The following is a 20,648-nucleotide window of genomic DNA, read 5'->3' as shown; positions in this document are numbered from 1 at the left end:
TAATAATAGACTAACATTGATAATATGCAAACAAAAATTATACTTTGACAACATTGATAACCTGTTTCCGGATGGATGTCAAGTACTGGCATTTTCAAGTTGTTAAAAAGAAGTAAATAAAATAAAATATGTGAACCGTCTAATTTTTAAAAGGACAATTATATTTAACAAAAAAAAAAAAAAAAACTTTGTATCCAGGAGTTCCTCTACTATATATATACACAATACAGTACAATATTAATCCAGTTACAGAAGCATTTGCAGTTAATACTATTCACAATGCATATAGCTATCGTGACTGTAGTTCTTCTTGTCGGACTTACGTGCCTGGTAAGTTTATATAGTTTAGTCATATTCCTATTTATAAAGAGAAACGTTCAGTGGCGTCACACCAGGCCCGAGGCCAACCCAAAAATTTAGGAGGGGGGCGGTAGAAGTTAGGGGGGCCCGACCCAATCATATTATACTTCATCACCATATTATAGTTCATTTGCAAGCCTACCGTGAAATTTTATGGGGGCAGTCAAAATTTAGGGTAGGCCCGGCACCCCTTGCCCCATGGATACGGGCCTGCGTCACACTAATTTCCAATAATAAACATCCACGCTGATAGATAGTTCTATGGCTTGTCTGCTTCACGTTAATACATGTCCCTAGCGTGCAGGCAACTTGGCCATTTAAAACGATTGTGGCGATTTAGTTGAAACTTAAAAACTGAGTCGTTTCAATTTAATTATTTCCAAATGGATAATGATGATACTGGACATAACGGTGCTTTCGTGTTCATTAGTAGAAGAAGGGCAATGAATAGTAATAAGCCGCTTATGGGATATAGTATCATCTATGGGGGAAAAATATAGGTATCAGTTTCAACTGTCAGGATGCGTCAATTTATTGGAGGCAGACATTTGAATAAGTCCGTGTGAGTTGTGCTCGGTTACTGCATGACAATGCCCCAGTTCACAAGGCTTCGAGGAGACTTAGTATCCAACCTACAGCCCAGATTTAGCACTGCAGACTTGGCAACAACAGCTGTGTGGCTGGAACATTGTCATGTAGTATGCGAGCTACTTAAGGGACCCCGAACGAACTGATGCCGTAAAACGGTTGAAACTGAAACATGGTGTGATTTGTAGGGCTTATTACAAGTGACGCGATATTCCACTGTCACCCTGGAAACATTTGGAAACACCCTCGTATAGTCACATCTTAATTTCGCACAACCTTATAATGTGACTGACAGGCAGATTCTATAAACAATCAAAATTCAAATCCATAAATTCAAAATAGCAACAACGTAGCCTTTTATTCTAATGGGTCCTTGAGTACAAGAACCTTCACTTAATTCTCTACAAAATTAGATTTGCAAATTAGGTGATCACTATGGCTCAGTGGTAGAGCATCCATCTCAGGTGAGAAGTTTCTGGTTAGATTTCAGGTTACAGCTTTGTGGTGGACAACATCGTTTCCAATGATTCTTTCAAGGTTCTTCCGTTTCGTCTAACATTTTCATTACACAGTTTTCCATAATAATTCACTTTTGTTATTAATTCGTCTCCTTTATCCTAACGGTTATAAGCAAGAGACAGGAAATCAAAGATTTAACTTTATTTGTTTCGTGCTTCAAATATGGAGTCAATCAGCTACAAAAATAAGTAAAATAAATCAAAACAAATAAAAATGAAAAATGAAAGAAGCTTAAACTTCACAATATTTCTTTACGTTGTTTTTAAAATGCATATATGGAAATGTAGGGGGCGCACCAGTCTTCATTTACATGCCAAGTTTTGTTCTTCTCAAGGAAATGATCTCTCGGATGCTGAATCGAGTGCTTAAAAATAGTGGGAAAACTTGGATCCAATATGGCGGCTGGTAGTAGAAGATCTTATTTAAATTTTTGTTCTGTTCGATGAAATGGTCTCTAAGATATTGAATCAAATGCTAAAAATAAAGGGATGCTCGGATCTAATATGGCGGGTGACAGGAGAAAGTCATATTTGAAATTTTCGTTCTTCTCGATGAAATAGTTTCTGAGATATTGAATCACGTGTTTAAGAAGAGTAAGGAAGCTCGGACCTAATATGGCAACTGGTAGCAGAAGGCCATGTTTGAACTTTTCATCAGTGATGAAATTGAATCATGCCTAAGAAGAGTAGGGAAGCTTGGGCATAATATGACGGGTAGTGGCAGGTCATATTCCAATTTACTGAACCCTGTAAGAAAAGAGTACACAGCATAATATTCTTTCTTTTTCTTTTAAAACATACGAAAATCGACAAAGAAAGGAAAACAGTTTTGTATACTGCAATGCAAGGTTAAATGATGTTCGTGTCGGTAATGCTTTTATGGAATACATGTCATTGTCTCAAGCTTTGCTGTGCAAATGGAAAGCGATGCCAGCTATTAGTTGTTAATATGAGAAGTAGTCATTGGGTTAGAATATCATCAAATCTCAAGTCAGTGAACAGATTATTTACGAGGAGTTCATAGTACAATAACTTCCCTACAGTTAGAGCATTAGATAGAATTTTGCTGATGAATGTTTTCTTGCCATATTAACTTTCACAGGAAAAAGACAACGTGAAAAACAAATAACCCACATCTAAGGAAGTTAGGGCTGTTCCGATAATCGAGTAATCGATAACAATTCGATAAAATTTCAAAACCGTTTCATCGATAAAGAATTTTAATTTTATCGAATTATCGAACTTTCGAGACTCCCGAAATGTTCGAGACTCTCGAAATGATCGAGACTCCCGAAATGATCGAGACTCCCGAAATGTTCGAGACTCCCGAAATGTTCGAGACTCCCGAAATGTTCGAGACTCCCGAAATGACCGAGACTCCCGGAATGACCGAGACACTCGAAATGTTCGAGACTCTCGAAGTGTTCGAGGCACTCGAAATGTAAGAAACATTAGACAACTTCGAGACACTCGAACTCTTCAAAAGTCTCGAATTGTTTGAAAGCAGCAAATACAGAAATATATCAATATGATCGCATTTGTCGAGTCGCTTGAATATTTTGAAAAGTTCGGGATTATCGGAGTGTTCGGAAGAAACAATGAATTCGAGGTTATCATAGTTGTATATAATATGTATTACATATATGCAGAGTGTTTATTTTAAAACTTCTCTCCTTAGCAATGAAGTGAAGGAAAAGTTTTCTCCCCACAGATCTGTATAAGGTTTAAGCAGTCTGTCAGAAGAGAGAAAGAGGAAGAGAAAACATGCATTACCTGAATGGAATTGGAATCCAAGACACCATTAGTCTACTAATAGTCACTTTGCCGATTACGCCAATAAAGGGGCAGGCAGAAAAATAATTTTAATATGATCTCGAGGGTTTAATTTAAAGTTCTGTATAGAGATAGCTACTGATATAGGTAGAGGTAAGGAAAGTCGATAAGGCTGAAGACTTATCAAACTTCCGTTTCGAAAATTTACTCTCCGGCGCTCGAATGCCTTCGAATATTTGAGATTGTCGTGAAACAAACCTTGAGAATTTTGGGTGCGAAGCTCCCTATTACACGCCGTCCTGTCTGTCTGTTTGCATGTGGCATCCGACGATAACTTTCGAACGGATTGTCCGATTTTGATGGAACTCATTTTAAAATGCTCTCTTTTGCTTTCACCAGACACCTATTGTTTCGGTTGCCATACCACAAGGGGATTTTTCCCGAATTGAAGTATTTGTTCTTACTTTGGGCGTAGGCGTGTGAAAGCTACGATAACTTTCGAATGAATTATCCGATTTTAAAGGATTGGTCTAAATGCATGTCAGGTATCTGTTGCTCTTGGTTACTTTACGATATTTGATTTTGTGCATGAGATGCCGTGCGGCTCTGGGCATTACCAACCTCAGATTCAATGCGTACCTGGGAGGGAAGGATGCGGCCGAAGCGTGGTGCCGACAACACTACATTCATCTACGACTGAGGGCACACTCCCTACATGCCCTCATGGCATGATGCTATGCACAAGGGATAACTTTACATATGACAGAACGAAGACTAAAGGAAAATGAAATGAAGTGAAATCTTCCAGTGTAATGACCTACTATTATGTCTGTTAGGATAAGGGAGAAATATGATTAAGGCAAGTGAATGATGATGGAATAGTTGGTGGAATGGGAATGTGGAAGGAAACAGGAGTACGCAGAGAAAGCCCACGGACACGATGTTGTCCCCCACAAACTTACTTGGTCGGGGATCGAACCAGGGAGGGACAAAAGGGATTAAGGGGAAAGGAGAGAAAAACACACATCCTCTGACTTACATTTCAATGGCTCTGATTCAATTTCCATATCAAATTAAAATAACTTCCGATCACTTCTTAAGGAAAAATAGAAAACATTATTTCCTCAAGAGTTCTCTCAGCTGCTTCGTATATTGTTGCAAACAGCCTTTCAAAGAAAATGGTCGTGCAGTTACTTGCTTTGCAGTTGTTGAAAGAAATATTAGACCCTCTCTCTCCTGTTGTGTCCTGCATACAATAGACTACTTATCATTGTTTCTTTCTTTTCACAAACAAGAAGCCAATGTCTTTGAAACCGATTACGATTACAGTGCACTTAGGTTGTAATTAGATTTTTCTATGGGAAACAAGGTTATACAGCTAATTCAAGCTGAAACGGTATTGGAAAGTGTGTTCAAGTTACTGAAGTGAAAATGTCAGCGAAAAGATCATATGGGATATTTGGATCATTCTGAAACTTGGATATTTGGATAGGGCACATACTAGTTTTTAAATAAAATTTTGACCGGAATACGGTAGATCCTATAGTATTGGAACTATGGACCCATAAAGTTCATTTATTCATGTTTTCGGCATTCTATAACTCCAAAAGGAAGCATTTGTGCACCCAGGTTGGTCTATACTTTTTGTTTTATCTTGGTCTCAGGATAAAGTTGCCATATTTTGAAATTAGAAAAGCGGGGGATTCTAAACCGTAAGTACTGATGTGAATTTGTGTATTAGAAATACTGACGATCCTTCTGACCATTTTTTTTTTTTTTTTTGATTTCTTTGTTAAGTGACACTTCCAATGTACTTTTCTAACAAAACTAAAGTAAAAAAAAAAAAAATAGTTTTTGCCTTTAATGTTTTATTAAGTTCAACAAATGTGAGTCTCGAATTGTAAAGTAAGTATTAAATAAGTATTACAGTAAAATATCTCTAATAATGATTTCTCTAAGATAAGTTTTCAAAAAAAAAAAAAAAAAAAGCAAGCGATATATGGCAGATGTTGTTCATACGGTTTTCTCTCTAAGGAATACAAAATAATTTCTAAACTTTTATCGTAAGAAAGCTAAAACATATTTAGGAGTCTTGGTCCATCTCGTATAAAATTTCTGATCATTTTCAAAGATTTCTACTTGAAATCATACTAACGTACGAAAATACCACAGTTTCACAATATATGAAATACAGTATAAACATTTTAAAAGAAAAAAAAATACTAATAATGAATCTAGTCTAAACAATATGCTAAGGATCCGTAGGTTCAATTTGCAATCATTTCTGAATATATAAACTACTAGTTGAACATACAGATTACGTAACAACATAGACGTGTTCAGTTGAACTGGACAGAATGTTATCAAAGAAATACGCACCCATGAGATCATACATTAGTATTCATGGGTTGAACCAAAATGTGTATGATTATGCCATTTTTTTTTTTTTTACATTTTTCATTCCCTTTAACTTCCTTCAAAAAATCTCGATGGCATAAAATCTTATCATAAAATTCTACGCATGATACGTCTTTCATATTGTACAAAACCAGTAGTAATAATTTGACAGTTTTTGCGTTCATCTTATTTCTGTCATCTGTCCATTCGCGATTGAGATTGACACAGAAATGTAGCGGTTTACGTTGAATATAACAACACTTTATCAACAAAGTCGTCTTAGATTTTTCTCCAATCTTAGGTTTTTCATGATTAAGAGATGATTAAGCGGGGGACGAATATAAGACCTGAAAATCTGGTGGTATACGCTAAAATTAGGTAATGTGGCAACCCAAACGTTGGCGGTGTTGTTTTGAAACACTCTATATAAAATAATGCACCACGTTATTCTAAATTGATGCAAAACTCTTACATTTTTAAAACCTACATTATTCGTCCAGGAAGCAACCTGCCTCCACCAAACGACGCTTCTGGATCCGCTAGTGTGTGGATTCATCATAATGTACAAACCAACTGTATAGAACATATGGTACCCTGTATATTCACTGTTGCGGAAATAGATTTATTTCCGTTTTTCACCTTCATTAAACTTAGTGATGATTTCAAGGTTTCCCCCGCGTAGTCTTATCATACGTTCTAGATTCAAGCATGATCCGGAAAATTGTCTGGGATTAACTAATGCCCGAAATTTTAGGGAAAATGGAAGACTGGGAAATTTCGCTGTGTTTGGTCAAGTGCTTGGCTTGCAATTCTGTCTTGTGCTGATATTTATGAAAAAATCAATAACGATAAGGTGTTCTTCGCAAGAATACTTTACTCAGGAAAATAATTAAGACAATAATATAAAAAATATATTTTAAGTATAGAAAATGAGCATAAGCATTTTAGAAAGTTAAGATTAGACTTTTCTTAACTTCTCAATAAACACACACACCATTCTTAAAAATATCCAGAAATTATGGTAATCCTACTCCGGGAGATTTTGAATACACGGAGGGTGAAAGTAGCAAAAATACTGGTAAACCACGGTGAACATGATCAGAGATATGTTTGTGGGGGAAATATTCCTCCTAAACAACCCCTGAAATCACCACTGATTTGACCAACATCTGTTTTACTGAGAGGCTAAAGAGGGAGTTTGCGCCCAAAGCATCATCATATCTGATTGCGGCAATGTGTGAACTAGTGGCCATTAAGAGAAAGCAAACACGACAGAAGATAATACATTTGGCTTAAAAATAACATGTTGCTATAACATTTTAGCAACACCGTGCGTGATTAATATGGTTGAGGTGTTGGGCGTATACTATATCGTATGAAGAGCAAATTACCCTATTTCTACGTTTAAGACCGTATCTCTGGCAACACTAATACACTAGCTGTTAGCAAATAACAAACAAGAGATAAAATTCAGGTAAAAATGAACGCTTTCTGTGTGTGGGAGGGGGGAGGAGGGGACGAAAAAGCAATCCCTTTGTGCACGCTTTCCTTTCACCTCACAAGTACAACTTTGCAATAACTTATCAGATAAAAAAAGTTGTTTGATAGTTTGGCTGCAAGAAGGAATCATTGGAGAGGTGAGGGAACCGAACTGTCCATCACTACTTTTGATAATACCCGAAACTTCGATAATACTCGAAATGTCGATAATACCCGAAACTTCTATAATACTCGAAATGTCGATAATACCCGAAACTTCGATAATACTCGAAATTTCGATAATACCCGAAATTTCGATAATACTCGAAATTTCGATAATACTCGAAATTTCGATAATACCCGAAATTTCGATAATACTCGAAATTTCGATAATACCCGAAACTTCGATAATACTCGAAATTTCGATAATACCCGAAACTTCGATAATTTCAAATACTCGAAAGGTTTCGAGTAACCGATGACAACTCGATAAATTTTCAGTCCCGAAGTTCGATAGGTCCTCAGCCTTATCGAACACCCCTAAAGGAAGTTAGATTATAGTTTTAAAATTACACGAACGTGCTGATAAGCAGAACAGACTTTGACTAACAGTAAACATTATAACGATTTGTCTCTTTGCAACACTCAGCGAAACAGATCTCTCTAACCTTGGTTTTTTAATGTTTTCGGAAGAAGCGAGTCGTTATTCTGATGAAGACACAAGAAAAAGAAACAAGAAAATTGTTGATCTTCCTTGTAGCTGTACGGTTAGCTAAGCGCGTTGGATGCAGTAGACTCGAGTTCGATTCTCGAAAGAAGACCTTGTAGTTTGAATGCTCACAAAGCTGTAGATTCACGTCACATTTAGCCAGGTGATGAAAGATCAGGAAAATGTTAGGATTTATTAGATGACCTGTAGTCTATTTCTAAAAAGTAGATTTACTAGCGTTGTAATATAATTTTTACAAGTCGTAAAATAGCGTGAAATAGACATAAGGTCACATAGACATGGATTACGGCCCACCTTAATTTCTTTCATATTTTCACTATGTTCTATTATTATTATTATTATTATTATTATTATTATTATTATTATTATTATTATTATTATTATTATTATTATTATTTTGTAGAAGATGAATATTCTATTATTTAAAAACTATTTGAGAAAAAAAAAAGTAATTGCTTCCTACAACTGACCAACTAAAATCTTCGAAATTGAAAAGTAAAAGGTTGATTTGGGCCATATTGAGAATAGAATATTTTTAACAAGACATGAAATCAGCAGCAATTCTCTTAAGGATATCCTATCGTACATGTTAAAATGCATATTACTTATTACACTAAGACAGTTGACATAAAAAATTTCAGAACTTCAAACCATTGCATTGATATCACAAAATAAAGGCGCGATACTAAAACACTAACATTTTCACTTTCGAAACAAAGTAAAATGTTTAATAAAATCATTTTTCACATTGAGAGCACACAAATGATCCTTTTTTCTTTTCTGAGTTCAATACATTCATCCTGAACATGTTCTTCCACACACAGCGCATGCGAAGAACCAACATACTCTCTTCACAAATGTAACAGATCCAACAGTTAATATGTAGATTCATGTTTGGATGCTTTAAACTTATACAGGGTGATCTAATAAAACTTCCCACATTTTGATCGGCTGTAATGTGGTCAGTGTAGGGGCGAGAGGTGAGGGGATCATCGCTTCTGCTCACCACTCTCTTGCCGTTTTCAGTCGACATTATGGTGTAGTCAGGAGTTCATCGTGTGTACAAAGTCAAAATGTTTTTCAAATTCAGCTGTTCTTTGATTACCAAAAAAAAAAAGAAAGAAAAAAAAGAAAAGAAATAAAGAAAAAAAATGTAAAAAAGAAAAAAAGAAAAAAGAAAATGAAATAATTCAGTTTAACGTCCTACGTCATGCCTTTTAGGCTAAGGAAGACGAATGACTAAGGCAAGTACATGATAATGGAATGAGAATGTAGGAGGAAATGGGAGTAACCCGAGAAAACCAATGAACACAATGTTGTCCACTACAAACTTACTTGGCGGGGGATCGAACCAGGTACCTCAGCACCAGAGGTATCGAGCCAGTATGGCCTTCTCCTGTGATTACAATACAAGGCGCTTTTCGCTTAAAGTTTGCTCTTTCACGTAATAAAAATGTTTTCTGATAGGAAGACTAAGTTCTAGTGGGATGAGAATTTCCAAGCAACGGGCTCAGTGTTAAAAAAAAGTCATCTGGCTCACCTAATAGTTGAAGTTGATTTTGAGTTTAACGTCCCGTTTAGCAGCGAGGCTATATGAAACGTGGACCTACTGATTAACGTGGAATCTGAACCACATGAGCTCCCGCTGGGAATCGAACCCGGGCTGAACTAATAGTGTTCATACGCCTTAGAATATTTAGGTTGTGAGACAGTCTGTTTTGCAGACCTCATAATGTTTTGCAAGAAAGCACTCTAAAATTTTTTGTCTTCCTAGAAAGAGTGTAAGAAGAATTTTGCAAGAAGACCTGCAGTTCCAGCCTCATTACACAGTTTTCAGTACTACTTTATATTTAAAAAAATCTACTTGGAGTATTTTTTTGTTTTATTACACACAGAGCCCGAAGGACAAGGTATGGCATAAAAATATATGTCAAACCTGTCCGTAATAGGCAAGGTGACCAGACGTCCCGTTTTAGCCGGGACAGTCCCTTTTGAATTGAATTGAATTGAATTGAAAATGCCTTTATTCACGAGGCGAGGTTCAGCCGTAGGCTGCTCTACCACCTAACCTCAACAAAAGTACAATCAGGAATGTCACATGGGAATATATATATAAAGATATTATACACGTACATATATAACGACAATAAACATATAGCGTTTAGTTAACTACAGACTAATATTATATATATATTGAAGAAAACCAATATGAAGTAAGAATATAATAGTTGTTCAGATACAATAGGCCTAATACTTGTCCTCTATACTACAATATGCATACAAAATTGGTTTATTTGCTGCAGGCTAAGGCGTAGGTGTTCAAGCTAAGTTTCTGTTGATGTAAAAGATGATCCTTTACCCTACGTTTGAAGGTCAAGAATCCTTTGCACTCGATTACATCGGAAGGTAATGAATTCCAGGCTCTCACAGCTGAAATAGAGAATGATTTCGCTGCTTTTGTTAATGTATGCCGCGGGATGTCAAATGTACGGGAACGTTTTGTTTCGTATGGATGGATTTCATTTCGGAACGTCAGCTTACTTTTAAGATATAGGGGGCCATTATTGTGTATGACCTTATGTATCTGGCAGTACAGATGCAACAAACGCCTCCTTGACATTGTTAGAATGTTGTTTTGATTTAGTAAGGGCAGTATATGTTCACATTTTCGCGTGTTATAGATAAATCTCATGCAGGCATTTTGAACTTTTTGGATTGATATTGCTAAGGATTTAGTAATGGCTGGTCCATATACAGAATCACAATAGTCGAACAGTGGAAAAATAAGGGTGTTCACTAAATACAGTTTTGTGTTCTGATTTAGAAAATCATTATATTTGTATAATAATCGCAGAATTGATATTGATTTATTAGATACAGTAGATATATGTCGCTTCCAGTTTAACTCACCATCTAGTATTAATCCGAGATTTTTTACTGAAGGTGAGTAATCTAACGGCGTGTCTCGAATGGAAATATTAATTTGTCCAGTTTCCAATTTCCTAAGATTTTCTCTTGTTCCCATGACTGTAAATATGCATTTACTTGCGTTTATTTTCAAGGAATTGGACAAGCACCAATCACTAAATATTTCTAAGTCCTCATTGATGAGGGCTGCACTTTGTAAGGCGTGCTCTGGAGACGTGGCTAAGCAGAGTTGTGTATCATCCGCGTACAGATGTATTCTAGAGTGTAGCTTTGGTACGTCTGCTGTATATAGACAAAATAGCAGAGGTCCTAGTATTGATCCCTGTGGCACTCCTTTTTGAAGACTGATTCGGTTTGATACTGCAAGTTTAGGATCTCTTAGTACCACCCTTTGTTGCCTATCTGAAAGATATGATCTGAACCACTGGATCGTGTTGGTGGAAAAGTTATAGTATTTCATTTTAGCTAGGAGTAAGTCGTGATGAACTGAATCAAATGCTTTAGTAAGATCTAATAATACTAGGAATGATATCTGGTTGTTATCTAATGCTCGAGAAATGTCGTCAGTGATATGAAGTAGGGCTGTGGCAGTGCTATGTGAATTGCGAAAGCCTGATTGGTGTAGGGGTAAGATATTATTATTAATGATGTAATCATTGAGCTGGTTATGCACAAGTTTCTCCATAACTTTGGACAATATTGGTAATAGGCTAATAGGCCTAAGGTCGTTTAGAGATGATACATTTTGCTTTTTTGCTATAGGCATTACAAAAGCTTCTTTCCAGGATAATGGAAAGGAGCATGTGGTTATGGAATAATTTATTATATGTGTTAATGGTGATATAATGTGTGGTAAAACAAGTCTAAGCATATTTCCTGTAATGCCTTCGTGTCCAGCTGCATTTGATTTTAAATTTTTAATAGCATTCTGAACATCAAAGTTGCTTATATTACGGAGTTCGAATGAATTCATACTTGAACAGAATTTAGTATTATTATATACAGTTAGGCGGTTTTGAACCGTTGTCCCGTTTTTTTATGATTCTCAAACGGGACGCCTAAATGTCCCGTGTTTAAGCAAAAATGACCTAGGTGTCCCGTAATTATTATTCAAAATATAGATGGTCAATGCAAATTCTACACTTTTCCGTACCAACACTCATTGCGAAGGTTCAGTCGTGTATGGAATTTCTGAATGTTCAAATGGGAATTCAGTGTTTTGTGGTTTAACTGGAAATTGAATGGGGAATTCTGAGTGTTGGGTAGTTAGAAGCATTGTTCGGTAGTACTTAAATTAGAAACACTGTGTTATCTCTCTTAGTTGTGTATTTTGTAAATTGAGAATACTACTGAGTCCCAAAATGCAATCTGAAAGTCAGATATTTACTTCCCCCCTCGTCGATTCCTATGCGTCCCGTTTTTGCAAGTAAAAATTCTAGTCGCCTTGGTAATAGGGCACTCACACACATGTCGTAATGATGCTAAACATAGTGCCAACAACGTGAATAATACTGGCACTAAACACACTGAAAGAAGACGGTTGAAATATTAATGTTAGTGGAAATAATGCTAGTTTAGTTACTAGTCAACATTTAAAAGGTGCTAAATTTCTATTCTAACAATGATAAATGAACCAATTGTTTTTGATAAAAAATATCCTTAAAAATTTCTAGATCAAGCAACAAAGTGCTACATTGGTAACACTGATAACAAGAGATAAAGGACAACCGCTTCACTTTTCCGCGCATGTGTATACATTTTTGACGTACAATTATATCAATTCAAACATTGCTCCAGTGATCAAAACATAACATACTAATCCGTCAAAACTAATGGAAATAAGGCAGTAGATCATTTTGACATGCTATAGTTGCTCACATTTTTTATGTTCTAGGAGGACATATCCGTAATGTCAAAAAATCGACATATTTTTTTATCCAGGAAGTCTTTAATTTCTTTTGAGGTTACCCTAGCTCGGCCCCTGCTCCTGATCCAATTGAAGATTTCAATGGAATATACAGGTGATTATAATTAAAGTTTCACTTTCAAAAAAAGAACAACTGGTCGGAATGACTTCAAACTTGAACTGAATATACTTGAAGAAGAGAGGGACGGTATGGCATAAGAAAAAAGTTCGAAAGTGTATCAATAGATGACTCTATAAGTGGCATAACAAAAGTGAAACAATCATGCACATTGAACAGTACAGTTGGTTTAATGTGCAACTCAAGCCAAAGCCGTCGTATTTCGATTCAAAATGTCAATTGTAGCCTAATCCACTTTCGTTATGCTGCTTATAGTACCATCTCTTGATATCCTTTGGAATTTTTTCTTATGCCATACCGTTTCTCTCCTCTTCAAATATATTCTCTTCAAATTTGAAGTCATTCCGACCAATGGTTCTTCTTCTTTTTTTTACAGCATTTTGAAAATGGGATTTTAATTATAATAACCCTGTACTACTGAAAATAATGAAGAATAATAAAATATTAACACTCCTTTACCCGAGTTTAACGAGTTATGAATGTTATTATATTTTTCCTGCTAGTCGTATCACAGGGAATGAAGCATATCTACACCCAGACTTGGTTTATACTTTTTGTCTTATCTTGGTGTCAGGAATCGTTCCCTAAACATTGACGGCTCTTTAGAAAACACCCTGTATATACAGCCATAATGTTTAAGAACTCTTTGCCAGATAATTATGGATACCAATAAGTAAAATGGTCCTTTTATTTTAATTGATATCAACTACGAAACTGGTTTAGATTCACAAAAGATAGTTCTTGTATATAAAAGATATAAATTGTATTATTATTCATAATCCATTCCGTAAATCAGCTAGACAAAAAGAGAAATTACCTGTCGATTTTTCTGGTAATGTTCTCAATTGTTACTTATTTATTTTTCAGGTTGCACTTTCAACTTCTGACAACAAGCTAGAAGAAGGAAGTGCTCCTGCAGAAGCTGGAAGAACAAAGAGATGCTCCGGTAGAGGCAATAATAACCCTGGTACAGGCACTGGGACTGGTACAGATACTGGTGTCGATAATCCTGATGCCGAAGTCCTTCCTAATGGCGGTGGCGCACCAGCAAGGTCAACCACAAACCAACGTAGAAATAGAAATAACAATAGAAATAGGAGCAACACTAGAAATGGCAATTCATCTAGTAGAACGGCCAGGGCTACAACTAGAAATTTCATGAGGACCACAAAGTCTCAATAGGTAACTTTACAACTACTGTTCCATGAGTGGGTAAGATGGTAATGTATCTCTGAATGTTTATGATGAAGTGGACACATTCTCCGATAGGAAGTATGGGTATAGTGTATACAGCAGTTATTTGCAAGTGAATGCTCTGTGATGTCACGGTTTGTTGCTCTTTTTCTAAGCAAAACACACAGAGAGAACAAGGAACAAACGGAAATTTGATGTTGAGGTAGAGCTATATATAAACACGTGCTCTCTACGTCATATAAAAACCAGCTGACAATGTTTGGTATAGACCTTTATTTACAATGTTCCTGGAGAGAGGGACGGCCAAGATAATGATGGTAAGAAAATACAAAACATGATTTCGGGTTTTTTTTTCGAGGTACCGTACTCCCGCGTTCTCCCACTTTCTCATTCCACCGATTTTTCTATTATCAATGATTTGGTCTTATCATCGTCTCCATTAGCCTAAAGGGCGTAATCACGGGACGTTAAACGGAAAGATTTCATTTTATTTTCAAAACATGATTTGAGAGAAATGGATATAACAACAATCCTGATTCGGTTCGACAGTAACAGTATAGAATGCTCTAAAGGCGCGCATCCAGAAATTTTTGTTGGGAGGGGTACTAGCTTTGGAGGGAGGTTCGTACCCGGTGGCTTTCCTCCCCTAATTCACTAGCAACAAAACAAATGCCCCTCATGTTTCTTGTCGGACATGGTCTTAGCATTTCTGGAAACAAATTTAGAACAAAACTAAATGAAAGTACTGTCCATAGTTGGAATTTCAATCTTAAAAACTCTTACTAAACATAACATTGACCTATCTTATTTATAAATGACAAACGTCACAGTGCGTCAAGCTAATTGACGATAATAAACAAAGCCACTAATGGATGTCACTACAGTGTTGCCAATTTTGGGGGAAATTCGTTAAATCTAGGGGATTTGTCTTCCAGGATAGCGATAAAAAATAATTTTTCCGATTAGAAACTTTTTTGGTGATTTTGAAATGACGATTTGGCGACTTACTTACAAATCTAGCGACTTTGCGCTGAGAACAACTTGTCATAAAATAAGTAATATTAACTCGAATCAGTTCATATAGGCCTATATGTTTATTTTCCTTTTGCTTATTTGAATCAGTGCAGGTGTTGACGAGCTGGGAAAGTACAGAACATTTATCTCTATATTCCCACTTTGATTGCTGTTATCTCTTACCTTTCTTCTAACGGGGACGAAATTTAGCTTTTAATGCTATTTAGTTTAAAGAGCTTCCGTTTAGAGGCACAAATAATACATTAACGGTAGCAAACTGATTATCTGTAGAAGCGTGAGTAGAAGTGAAGTAAGATTTTTTCTAGACCTTTAATTTTGTTCGTTTTTCTAAACTCATTTTTGATTTAGTTGAAGCAAAATTGATCATAAAGTTAAAAATATATAAAAGTGAAATTATTGTTAATTATATATGAGTCTTTGAGTCTTTCATATACGTTCTTGTAGCGTAGATAGTACTATGGCTTAAATTGATAACGTATCAGGAAATTTGCTAGCCTATTATATCCATTTAATTGCAATTTAAAAACTGTATTGTTTCAATTTCGTTATTTCAAAATGGATACTGAAGATACCGAACTCGAACATGCTTTGCTGTTTAATGTTAACATACGGGCCACAACCATATTTATATTTCAGTAGTAACATTTGTGAAATCGCAAGTTAGTTGGTGGGCCATATTTATATCTATATATGGGTAGAAATTGATATTTTTTCGCTACAAGCTAAAGAGAGAAAGCTTTATACTATTTCAGAAAAATGTATATAAGAATAATTAGTATATTAGGTAAATAAATGTTTCTTTCGTTAGTTTGTTGCGAAAAGAGAACAACTTTTGACCGCTGTGACTTCCTTCATGATCCGGTACTGAGACAATGGCAGAACCCTTACGATTAAAATAATTTCGTCATTTAGTATTGACAAATACACGTTTAGTATTTGTCGCTTTTATAATTTCAAAGTTTTATATTTGTTTTTATTCATCTAAATTTTATCATGTTTTACCATTACAATGATTCGCTTTTCTCTTTTTCATTCTAGACAATGTTCCAGATACCATTTAATGTACCAGAGATTATGGAATGCTTTTCTTGATTGAATCACAAACCAATTCTCGTTTCTAGAAGTAGTTGGAAATTATTACACATAAAATAAAAGTAAATTGTAAAGAAATATGTCTTCGATATTTTTATTGTAGTTTTTTTTTCAACCTATTATACCTACTGTTTCTCTCCTTTTGTTCCGGATTACAAATATTTTTTGTCTTTCTTTGGAATTTATCTTATTCAATTTGCCATAGGCCTATACTGTATTTATTTTCAGAGTGAACTATAAGCTTTAAATAATCAAATTACGTCTACGTCTACGTTCCACGTCTCTCCATAATCTTCTGTAGAATGACTACAGTGTTATCAACAAGTGCCTGCAGAAAGTAGCTAAATAACGCACAGTATCTAGCTACAAACGGAGACTAGCTTACCTAAATATATAGCCAAATTTATAGCTAACAAAATTTCGCAATAAAATAAGAAAAAACATTTTCAAACTTTTGTAGGCGCAGGTGGCTCAGTGGTAGAGCGGTTATGTCTGGTGCGTGGAGTCTCTGGTTCGATTCCTATGTGGTGGACAACATCGTGTCGTGGATATTCTCACGGTACTCCATTTCCTCCCACATTTTCATTCTATCAATTATTCCATAATGATTCAGTTGTCTTAATCATCTGTCCTCTTAAAGTACATAGCGAGGGACGTTAAACTGAAATATTTCATTTGATTTTGTGGTAACTTTAAATATAGTGTAAAGTTCTTCCTGATATTCTGAAATCAAACGCTTTTAACATTAACACCTACAAATAGTTTTGGACGCTGATTGACGAGAAGTATTACAATATCATGAATTATTTTCTTGTTTTCCAATTGGCTATATTTTGGTGGAGTTATTTATTTAGCACAACAGTAAAAGTACAGAGTGCAAGCCAAAAACGGACTAAAAACGAATCATAAAAACGTTTTAACTAACTCTGGGAAGACAAGAGTTTTCGAATCCAGAATTTTCCTGAAACTACTGAGTAGATGCGAATGGTGCAAGTGAGACACATACTGTGCTGTGGCAAAACAAATACTGCTGTGAGCAGAGGATTAGAATAATAGCAATGCTTCGTTTCAACTAATTTATTTTCTAAAAGAAATATTTGATTGAAATGAGGAACTACTGCTAAGATCAAGGGGTTAGAAAATGGTAACTATGGGCGCAGAATTGATCCAAATCATAGCTAATAGCCAGTGACATAACTGAGGGGAGCAAACGGGGCTTGTGCCCCGGTACTGGATTGGGGGGCGCAAAACTGAGCAAATATTTATTTTCACTATAAGGCAAGGAAAGGAGTTTTAGCAAACAAAAGATCATAAAAAAATGCTTCGAAAGCTTAACAGGATAACGACTCACCAACCTTAGGATCATATGCACAGAACATAAGTTAGCTTCAAAGTTATATTTTGAGGACATTGAAGAAAGCTTTGGAGCCAAGAGAGCACGCAAAGTTAAATTTTAGTTCCAGCTTTTTGTGTTTTCATTTAACTTACATCGATTTACGAGATTTGCAAAATGTCCAAGTATAATACCCGAGACAACAGCTTGTTTGTCATAATTAAATATTCTATTCTAAAGCAAAAGACTGTTGATTCATTCTACACATATGCACATCCCGATATAATTCCAAAAACATTTTGATTTGCAGTTATTATGATAAGACTGCAAGAATATGTCAAGCATGCTACTCTCAGATTATAACTCAAATACTAATTAGTTTGGTGTTTTATCTTCTACTAAAAATTAAATTGTGAAGTGCAATTTTGAAATGAAGATTTACCACTTGAAGGAAAAATGGAATAGGAAAATCATTGTGGGATGCCAATATCAGGTGTAGTCGGGAGCAATTGAGTTTGGTTCGTCATGGAGAGGGTAGAATGCTAAGGTGAGTTCTTGTCCCGGGTAACAACTAGCCTAGTTACATCACTAATAGCTTAATCATATTTTTAGTAGCCATAAAATTGCTAAATTGGCAACAAGAAATGACTACTGCAGTTGCTTTCCATATTTTCATAAGTTTCAGGTTTGATACTAAAATATGGCGCAACTAGTAGTGAGCTGTTAATGGCATATAGTGACATCTATGGGAGAAATAATATCAGTCTCAGCTGTCTAGCTGACAGCAGTGTTGCCAGATCTACTGATTTTGCAGAAGATCTCCTGTTTTTTCTACGTTCTACTGATCTACTGCGAAAGAAAGTGAAAGGTGAACAATCTCCTGCTTTTTCCTTACTTCGAGAAGTTGAAGAAATATTATTATTAATAATATTGAATTTTCAATGTTTCGTCACATAAAAAGACGAAATTTCTCTGTTATAATACGCAAAGCTCTGTAGAGCATATAGTTATAGAGCTTTATTGTATATAATATGAATCCAAAGAATACAACTGTACGTCATTCTCTATATGCATTGTGGTTACTGTTTTTATGACTTTCTGTAAGATTTACAAGTAAATGTTGTTGAAATTGGGACTTGGGCTGGAAAAGTGGCTTAGGTCGTTTCTCCGCGATCGTCAGCAAGAAATTGTCTTACGCCACGGTCACGTGTGACTGCACAATATAGCTACGTTATCGCTACGTGCATGAAAAGACATTTTCCCACTCCACTTTGCTCTTTCACTAAGTTTTATTTCACACATGTTTGTATCAAATAATATTAATATAAATCGGGACTTTTCACTTTCATTTGTTCAATGTAGTTCATCGGAAATGAATTCTGGATTGCTCGTTTTGACTACTGCCCCGTTAATAATGGCAAATTTTATTGCCCCCCTCCCCGGATTTACATTCAAACGCCACTACTGTATGTGTCTACTGCTTTCTCCTGTTTTTTTATCTTCGGATCTCCTGCTTTTCCAACTGACTGGTCTGGCAACACTGGCTGACAGTATGTTGGAAGCAGTCATTTGAATAAGTCGCTGTGCGTTGAGCTCGCATACTACATGACACTGTTTCAGTCCACACGAAGATATAGTGCTAAATCTATATAGTGGGATGGGTTCTGAATCCTTAATCTTTACCCCCTCTACCTGCAGCCATATGTTCTGAAGCATTGTCATGTAGTATGCGAGCTCAACGAACAGCGTCTGATTCAAAGGGTTGCTACCAACGAGCTGACTCACCTGGTTGAAACTTAATCACTATTTATCCCATAGATGACATCATATTGTAATAACCCACATGTTACTGGATACAAACAATGCTCTACGCTTGTGTTTGTAAACACCACCACATGGATTTGTAACTGTATAATACGCACCACGTGGATTTACTATAAGCAACAGACGACAAACCACTGGCTCCTTCCACGAAGCGCATGATGACATCGGAGAAGCAGCGCCATCGCCGCCAGGACGCTTATATAATGGGACGCAGCCTGCAGATTTTCACTAGTTCTCTGGTCTACCCTTTATAGACTTGCAGTGGAGTCTAGAAGGCTCCCCACTCTTCCCCAGAGCCATAGCTTGCAGCGGAGCTAACGGTTCCTATCCTATCCAATCTTTGCTGCTTGTAGTGGAACAACGGGAGAAACCTATCAGAGCACGGCCAGGCTTGCTGCGGAGCCTAACGGGTATCTTAGCCCCCTCTACCTGCAGTGGAGTAGAGCGGTTACTACAACCCCTCACATATCACGCTACTGAGGACTCCTTTCCGACACCGTCTGGTCGAGGAACACCCATACTTAACCAAACTTTATATTAGAGAGATTGTAAATTTTAGTATTTATGAATACTATTGTAAATATTAGTGGATTTTTAATAATAGTCGGTAGTGGAAGTCCATTCCGGACACTCATTTTATTCAATTTAGCTGTACCTACAACCTCTCGTAAGGGACAGAATTTTACAATACCAGTGGCGGTATATTTCAGTCTCAGGTCCGAAACATTTGGAAATATCCTCGTATATTCATGGATTCAAACTCTGCTCTGACTATAATGCTTCCTTAGAAGTACTCTATTAGTGGCTTTATCCTACTTCAATAGTTGCATAAGAATAAAATAAATCGTAGGAGAGTGGAGTTTTAGTCGGATCTGTGACCAGCCCTCCCGCGACGTCACATCTGTACAGTTGGCAAAGGGTCTGAACAGGGTCGGTGGCTACCTGCCATCTCTGATCCGAGCCGGCAAAAAGATGTTTTTTCTGTATAGTAGCCTCAGTCTAAAGACAGCCACTTGCTCACAAAGGGATGCCGCCCCCGTGTGAGGTTTTTTTCATACTGTTCTGTTTGTTTTTTCTCTCCCTTGAAAAGTAACTGACAGGCAATAAACTGAACCCGAACTGTTGCCAATCCTTTGTCAATGATCCTTTTTCTTTGACACAATCTCCCCCGCCCGGACACACATCTCCCGCCCCCACACACTGTTAGACACATGGATGAAAGAAAAAAGAGAGATAGAGAGAAAAGGGGCGAGGGAAACGAAGGAACTACGTATGGGAACGTTTAGTTTTTCTTCTTCCAAAGGGACCACAAACTTTATGACGGCTTCTTTGTGCTAAATTCAAAGTCTCCC

The 20,648-nt window shown here is 36.4% G+C and overlaps 1 protein-coding gene across 1 annotated transcript; it reads left to right on the top strand.

The window, feature by feature from the left end:
* The first annotated feature begins 259 nt into the window (after nt 1-259).
* On the top strand, nt 260-16,217 carry LOC145691600 (uncharacterized). Its single transcript, XM_081767003.1, has 3 exons — nt 260-330; nt 13,686-14,000; nt 16,086-16,217. The coding sequence occupies exons 1-2, from the start codon at nt 280-282 to the stop codon at nt 13,998-14,000; spliced, it is 366 nt and encodes a 121-aa protein (XP_081623129.1). The 5' UTR covers nt 260-279; the 3' UTR covers nt 16,086-16,217.
* Nucleotides 16,218-20,648: the final 4,431 nt, after the last annotated feature.

The sequence above is a fragment of the Thermobia domestica genome, chromosome 8 (assembly GCF_964235325.1).
Source record: "Thermobia domestica chromosome 8, izTheDome1.hap1.1, whole genome shotgun sequence".
Taxonomy (NCBI): Eukaryota; Metazoa; Arthropoda; class Insecta; order Zygentoma; family Lepismatidae; genus Thermobia; species Thermobia domestica.
This window is presented reverse-complemented; position numbering and strand designations above follow the sequence as displayed.

Coding starts and splice junctions, on each gene's coding strand:
- LOC145691600 (XM_081767003.1), top strand. CDS start 280: ATGCATATAGCTATCGTGACTGTAGTTCTTCTTGTCGGACTTACGTGC. Junction 331..13,685: donor TTGTCGGACTTACGTGCCTG/GTAAGTTTATAT, acceptor TTTATTTTTCAG/GTTGCACTTTCAACTTCTGA.